Source organism: Balaenoptera acutorostrata, chromosome X, assembly GCF_949987535.1.
Source record: "Balaenoptera acutorostrata chromosome X, mBalAcu1.1, whole genome shotgun sequence".
Taxonomy (NCBI): Eukaryota; Metazoa; Chordata; class Mammalia; order Artiodactyla; family Balaenopteridae; genus Balaenoptera; species Balaenoptera acutorostrata.
In genome coordinates, this window is record NC_080085.1 from 91,446,371 (window position 1) to 91,454,245 (window position 7,875).

Sequence of the window (7,875 nt, forward strand, 5' to 3'; positions counted from 1 at the left end):
AGGAATTTAGAATGTTATAAATCAGCAATTCAAATCAGTGGGGAAAGGATAGGCTCTAATAATTAATACTAGGAAAAATTAGCTGTATATTTGGAAGAAACTATAAAAATACTGAGAAATAATATAGGAAGTCATTTAGAATATTGATTTGGGAGCATTTTCCCCCGGCATGACATGCCAAAGTTCACAAAGGAAAAGGTTGACACATTCGTGTTTCTTATACACACAGAGAGACCCACTTAGAAGAAAAATGACAGTTTGGAAAAAATATTTCCAACATACCAAAAAACCTTAGTATTTAATTATTAGAAGTCAATAAAAGAGGCAAAACAACCTAGTAGAAACGAGGACAAAATATTTACATAAGAAAAAGATACATATGAATGTCTGAAGATATGCTCAGTATCACACAAATGCAAATAAAAACATCTTACTACATACTAGTTTGGACCCCCCAATTTTTTTTCCAAAAAGATGTTTATCCAGTGTTGCTGAAGGTGTGGGTAAATGAACTTTAACTTTTTTGCTGGGAGTACAAATTAAAACAGCTCTTTACAAATTAATTTGCCTGTATGTCATCAAAGTTGTAAATAAGCAAATCCTTTGCGCAGTTCCACTGCTGAGAATGTCCTGAATACTTACCTAACATGCTAATATGTCTGTACACTGATGTCTGTTACAGCATTTCTATAATAATGAAGTATTGGAAACAACCTAAATGTTCATTTATAAGGGGCTGGTTAAATTATATTATGTGGAGATTATAGAATGATGCGGATATTAAAAAGAATGAGCTAGGTATGTGTGGATATAGATGGCCGTGATAAAGTGAGAAAAGGTGGGGAGCAATATGTATCTCACATTTGTCAAGACAAATCAAGTAAATGCATGATACATATTCACAATATGAACAGACACATTTAGTTTTAAAGGTAGGTTTTTGTGTGAATGTGTACATAAAAAGATTTGAAAGCATACACACTCGTTCTGGGATTGAGGTGGGGAGGGGAGAATGCCCACATCTTTATGTATTCTGGTATTTACAATTACGTAAAGGAACTATTACTCAAATGCTACCACAAAATTAATTACTCAGGCGGGAGGAATATATATTTTCAGTTCACAATTTAAATAATTTCTGGGTGGATTAAGGAATTAAAATATAAACAAATCCATTAAAATGTCATCTTAATCTTTAAGCTTAATGGAAGGAAAAACCACATATTTCATCATACAAATCTTAATCTTATCAGACACTAAACTAGGGGAAATATTTGCCCAATATGATAATTGATAAACAACTGTAAATGTTAAACTCATTAAGAACCAACTCAAAATGAATGGGCAGAGGACAAGTAAAATATAACTGGCCAGGAAACACATTTTTTAAATGTCAAAACCACTAATAAAAAATAGAAGCTGAGTAGATACACCCGTTTTCCTTATCAGATTTACAGTGCTGGATAGACGGTGCCGACCAGAGTTGTGAGGTTGAAAATTGGTACAACTTGTGGGGAAAGTAATTTGGCAACAAACATATTACCTCTCAACCTACTAAATCTGCATCTGGGTATCTTAAAGGAATAATGAGGGCAAAAGATATTTTACTTACAGGATAGATTGAGGGGGAGGGTCACTTTCCAGAAAGGGGGTGGTTAAGTAAATTACAGTATGCCCATTTGGTGGATCTACAGCTCTCAAGATGTATGCAGATTATAACCTTACTAACATGGGGAAATGATCCGTTGTAATAGCAAGTTTTTTTAAGTGAAAATCTGATTTAATACCAGGATGAGGTTACCTCCAAGTATTTACACAGAAATTGAAGATAGAAAACTAAGGCAAACATACGGATGTGTTTTCTCAATATCTGGCATACCCTAGAGCTGACCTGTAGGGAACAAGTTGGAAAAATATTTGATGACTGTCGTCCCTAATTTGTGCTTCCATTTTCCCCATGTGTTGAATCACCTCCTCACTGATTCACTAATGTATACCATACCCACCAGGGACCTAAGTGCTACTGCAAAAAGCACAAGATACATATTACACAAGGCCTATGGCAAATGGAGGTTAATGATGTAGTTCCATAAGCAAAACTAACACATGAAACATTTAAATACTAAGCTGTGGAGTACTAACGGCTTCATATGACACTGGCGATGGGAGTGAAAGGTGGGCTAGAGTAGTTAGGAAATTTAAAGAGGAAATGGGACTTTCGTGATATTTAGATGAGGGAGATGAAGGGAGGAAGCATGATTGGAGTTAAGAGTGGGTATACAAAGCCAGTAAACGATGTTAATAAAGTCAGAAACTGGCAGATTTGAAGTTTAAAACAGCTCAAAGCAATATATAGTGCTAACGTTTTTAATGAGGAATATGCACAGCACGTCTGCCACCAAGCCGTGGAGTAATGTAAGCTTCTAGGAAGGGAGGTACAAAGTACAGTGACCCTAATGAAACTCCATAAATTTGTATTACAGGTAGGAGCCAGACATCAAAAGGATGGGTCTTCCCTCTGATGTTTGGCTTCCTACTCCAGGTAGTAATAGTTGATTGATCTGTAGGATACTCAGATGAAAATAAAGGTACTGAGACAATTCTTAGAAAGGCTGCTTCCCTGGCTTTATTCAGTCTGGGCAAAAATCTTGACTCGTGTGGGTATTTTTCTGTACCATGTCAGGTATTTCATTCAACTTGGGACTTTATATGAAAAATAGAATTTGTAGAGAATGATGGAACTCACCCACTTAATGAGAGCCAGGTAGAATTCCTTGTTGTAATTTTCTTGTGCATAAATACATGTAATCAATGCCAAGGATATACAGTAGGTTCAGGGATCATTCTCAAGTTCCTCACTAAGGAATTGCTGATGACCAGTGTGACTTCCAAAAGAGTTCCTATGCAGCCTGGCTCTACTTCTGTGTGTTTTACAGTCTGGTTGGCACTGGGTCATTCTGCTTTCTTTAGTTTGTATTTTAACTATACCCTTGTTTTGTGGAAGGTCTGCCCATTATTAGCCCCCAGGTAGGCTTTCTGGATTTCACCTATATAACTTAACTAAATTCTCTGATATCCACACATACTGTGTCCCCTCTGTCCCAGTCACAATAATTTTTTTTAGAAACACTTTGTAAGCTTGGTAGCTTACAATATAATGCCATGAAACACTGGCCACTCTGATCCTTCACAGGATGTGTCTATATATCCCTCTCAGCCAGAAAGTTTCTGATTCCCACAGGGTCAGTGTCTGTATTCACAGATCTTGATGCTCTCTGAGGAGCACCTTTGCTCTGATTTCTGCTGAGAGCTTTGTGTTCTGTCAGAGGATATCATTTGCTTAGTGATAGAAGCCAGGCCTCTCTCGCCAATAACTGGCTTCCCTGATTCACAGCTCTAGTTTTCTGGCATTTCTCACCTCATTTCCTCTTCACGGATTCCCTGACACCTGCCCACATAATCTTAGGGGCTAGCGATTGGCAAAAGGGCTTTTTTTCTGTGGGTTAAAATTGTAGTTACCAGAGAAACCTGGTTTAAGGCTTGCCCACCATCATATCTCGTTCTTTCCCCGAGGTTACCCTGGCTTTAATGGTGTGGTGTTTATTCATCTAGTTACTTTCCTATGTATTTTTTTAAAAATATTTATTTATTTATTTGGCTGCGCTGGGTCTTAGTTGTGGCGTGCGGGATCTAGTTCACTGACCAGGGATCGAACCCGGGCCCCCTGCATTGGAAACACGGAGTCTTAACCACTGGACCACCAGGGAATTCCCAACTTTCCTATGTATTTTTATACACATCAGTTTAAAACATAGAAATTGGACCTCACTGTTCATAAAAACTGTCTAAAATATTGTTATTTCTCCACTTGTGCTATCTCTGGGATCCTCTTGTACACATTATTATGCAACTTGCCTATTTACCTAATAGTGTATAATTGAACATCTTTGCATGTCAGTACATGAATCTCTGCTTAATTCATTTGAGTGTTCTTCCATGGTGTGCATACATAATAATTTCTATTACCATTTCCCTGTTGAAGAATATTTGTTTCCAGTTCTTCAGTATTACAAACACCACTGCAGTGAACATCCTTGTATCCATGTTCACATATGCAGGTATTCCTGCAAGGTACTGTGCTAGCTGTTCAGCCACATCGTATTTATGAAATTCTTAACAAGAACCTGTGAAGGCTGGGGGTAATTTGCTACATTCCATAGATGAAAAAACAGGCTAAGAGAGCTTACATATCTTGCCCAGAGCCTCACAACCCATAAATGGCAGAGCCTTATTGAAGTAGAAGTATGTCTAACAGCAGAACTCATGTATTTTCTTTGATATCACAATTGTAAACCGCATGTTTTTAAATTAGATTTTTTTCCCAGTATTTCAGAAAAGTTTATCTTCATTGCTGATGTCTGCTTTCCTTTCTAGGTTGTGTCTCCCACCTCATCTCTCCAGACATCCCAGAAGATCTGTAAGATTCCATCTGGGAAAACACTAGGAGTTTTTGGAAGGGAAAGAAGGAAGAGGATTACGTAAGTCAAAGGACTTGTTTAATCTGTCATACCATAAGAATCACAGAACACTGTTTTTTCATCTTTATCTCACTAACCCTCTCTGCTGCATTTTACAGTGTAGATTATCTCTTTTCCTTCTTGAAACTCTCAACTACTTTGGCTTCCAAAATAACATTCTTCTAATTCTCATACGGCTGCTCTGACCTTTTTGTTTTATTTGTTCTCTCTCTCTCTCTCTCTCTCTCCCTCTCCTCACCCCTTAAATACCATTCTTTCTTAGGTTTTTCCAGGTTTTTCTGTACTTGGTTCAGTTTTTCTTCTACTACCAGCTATATGAGGATTACTCTCAAATCTCCATTTCTGGTTTTGACCTCTCACCTAAGCTTTGAAGTCATTTGTTTAACTCCATACCTCACACTTACTACATCTAGTACTGAACTTCTTTCCTCTCTAATCCATTTCCTTCTCCTCTAGATGCAGTCTCATTTGGTGATAATACTATGACCTAATCACCCATTCTCAAAACCCTGGCAGTCATCACTGACTTTATCCCTCACCAATTTATTATCTCCTCCAACAAACTATTGCTGAAAGTGGTGTTCGGTAGCATTTCTTGTTTGCTCCGAAAATATTCTGTGCCTATAACTATCACTTTACTAACCTTGTTGTTTTATAATTGTCACTTTAGATATTCGAATCCCTAGCGCCTAGCATAGTACATGTCCAGAAGCAGATAAGCAGTAATGTATGATGACTAACTGAATGGATGAGGTTAGGGTGGGATTCCTGGGGTTAGGTTGGGTGCAGGGGTCATTCTGTATCCTTGTCTGCCTTGTACCCACCATCTCCCCAACTTGTGTGACTCCCTTCTCGTCTACCCGCCTCTGTAAATACTCCGCTTCCCCCCAATCAAACTTGGTGTGTGTTCTCCCAAAAAAAAAAAAATAAGATCGGGTGCTCCTATTATTTTATTGCTGATTCCAAACTAACCATTAAAAATTAGTGCTTTTATTAATTCATTAATTACTCAGGCTTAAAACTGTGGAGGCACCTTTGACTCCTCCCTCTCCTTCATTTACCAAGTTCTATATTCAGTTTCTCTTGACTCTGTCATCAGCTTAGTTCAGGCCTACTGGACTTACAGAAAAACCTTTGCTGTTACTCATTTTGCCTCCAGCCACCTAAGTTAATCTTTCTTGTTTCTTTCATCTTGTCATTTTCCTGTTCAGAAGTCTTGAATTTCAGTTCCACTGCCTTTTGTAGTTTAATTCATTCTTTCGCTAAAATTATATTCCTGTCTTTTGAGTGGCATTGAAAAGCTAATTTATGGGCAGGTCTGATGAGTGATTGGGTGGGCTGAGAGTAGTGGGTGGGTGGTAGTGAGGATCAAAGAGAGAGAAGAGGTAGTAAGTCACTTACAATTAATTGGTTGGCCCTGAAATAGGATTTGAAATCCAAATTCCAAGAGAGTAGCGTGTGTTGTGCTTTGATAGGTTTTTAGGAAGCACGGGTGTGTTAAAGTTCGCCATAGAAAACAACCAAGTAAAATACATTATATATTACAGTGGTTGGAATAAAAACAGGGTTGAATGAGTTCCAGAAAGCAGGGTTCTCAAACTCGTGGACAACAATCTGCAGACGAAGACAACTTCAAAAAACCAACTAGAAGCAACATGCAGAGAAGTAAGATGAGAGGGGCCTCCTCGGGAAAGAAGACAGCTGGTCCCCAGCAGAAGAATCTGGAAGCAGCACTCCCAGGCAGATGGGGGGGTCGCTCTGCAGAGAACCCCCCTTCAGGGTCCGTGAGGAAGACAAGAAAGAACAAACAGAAGACCCCTGGCAACGGAGATGGTGGCAGCACCAGCGAAGCACCTCAGCCACCTCGGAAGAAAAGGGCCCGGGCAGACCCCACCGTTGAAAGTGAGGAGGCATTTAAGAATAGAATGGAAGTTAAAGTGAAGATTCCAGAAGAATTAAAACCATGGCTTGTTGAGGACTGGGACTTAGTTACCAGGCAGAAACAGCTGTTTCAACTCCCTGCTAAGAAAAATGTAGATGCCATTCTGGAAGAGTATGCTAATTGCAAGAAATCGCAGGGAAATGTTGATAATAAGGAGTATGCAGTTAATGAAGTTGTGGCAGGAATAAAAGAGTATTTCAATGTGATGTTGGGCACTCAGCTGCTCTACAAATTTGAGAGGCCCCAGTATGCCGAAATCCTCCTGGCTCACCCTGATGCGCCCATGTCCCAGGTTTACGGGGCACCACACCTACTGAGATTATTTGTAAGAATTGGAGCGATGTTGGCATACACGCCCCTTGATGAGAAGAGCCTTGCGTTACTGTTGGGCTATTTGCATGATTTCCTAAAATATCTGGCAAAGAATGCTGCGTCTCTCTTTACTGCCAGTGATTATAAAGTGGCTTCTGCTGAGTACCACCGCAAAGCCCTGTGAGGGTCTACTGACCACTCACTGTTATGTCTGGTATCTGTAAACACTCTTTTTGTTCTTAGTCTTTTTCTTGTATAATTGATGTTCTTTAAAATTGTTAATGTATAACAGGGCTTATGTTTCAGTTTGTTTTCTGTTTTGTTCTAAACAGAAAATAAAAGGAGTGCAAGCTCCTTTTCTCATTTCAAAGTTGCTACCAGTGTACGCAGTAATTAGACAAAGAAGAAACATTCAGTAGAACATTTTATTGCCTAGTTGACAACATTGCTTGAATGCTGGTGGTTCTATCCCTTTGACACTACACAGTTTTCTAATATGTGTTAATGCTACGTGAAAAAAATGCCCTGATTCCTAGTGCCAAAGGTTCAACTTAATGTATATACCCGAAAACCCATGCATTTGTGCTCTTTTTTTTATGGTGCTTGAAGTAAAACAGCCCATCCTCTGCAAGTCCATCTATGTTGTTCCTTAGGCATTCTATCTTTGCTCAAATTGTTGAAGGATGGTGGTTTGTTTCATGGTTTTTGTATTTGAGTCTAATGCACGTTCTAACATGATAGAGGCAATGCATTATTGTGTAGCCACGGTTTTCTGGAGAAGTTGATATTTTAGGAATTGTATTTCAGATCTTAAATAAAATTTGTTTCTAAATTTCAAAGCAAGAAATTTGCAGTGTGCCTTTAATGTTACTGAGGCTGAGAAGTCAGCAGGCTCAGGAAAGATCTAGGTGGTATTAAAGGAGAGAGTTCTGACCCCTAGTGAAAGAATTCCTTTTATTGGGTGGGGCAGCCAGGTGTGTACCCTGCCCGGCCAGTCTCCCTCCTCTCCCCTCTGTGAGGCTTCTCAGGGTGGGATTGCTTTCTAGTGCTGCCTGTAAGAGCCACTTTTGTTGCCGATGCTCC

At 39.2% G+C, this 7,875-nt stretch overlaps 1 protein-coding gene across 2 annotated transcripts in view; it reads left to right on the top strand.

Moving 5' to 3' along the window:
• MORF4L2 (mortality factor 4 like 2) overlaps positions 1-7,639 on the top strand; it is a 12,743-nt gene extending 5,104 nt beyond the window's left edge. For both annotated transcript variants that reach the window (XM_057538195.1, XM_057538194.1), the window contains exons 3-4: positions 4,435-4,538; positions 6,086-7,639. In XM_057538195.1, coding sequence (XP_057394178.1) covers positions 6,110-6,976 — 867 coding nt within the window. In that variant the 5' untranslated portion in view covers positions 4,435-4,538; positions 6,086-6,109 and the 3' untranslated portion in view covers positions 6,977-7,639. The remainder of the gene's footprint in view (positions 1-4,434; positions 4,539-6,085) is intronic.
• The last annotated feature ends 236 nt before the right edge of the window (positions 7,640-7,875 follow it).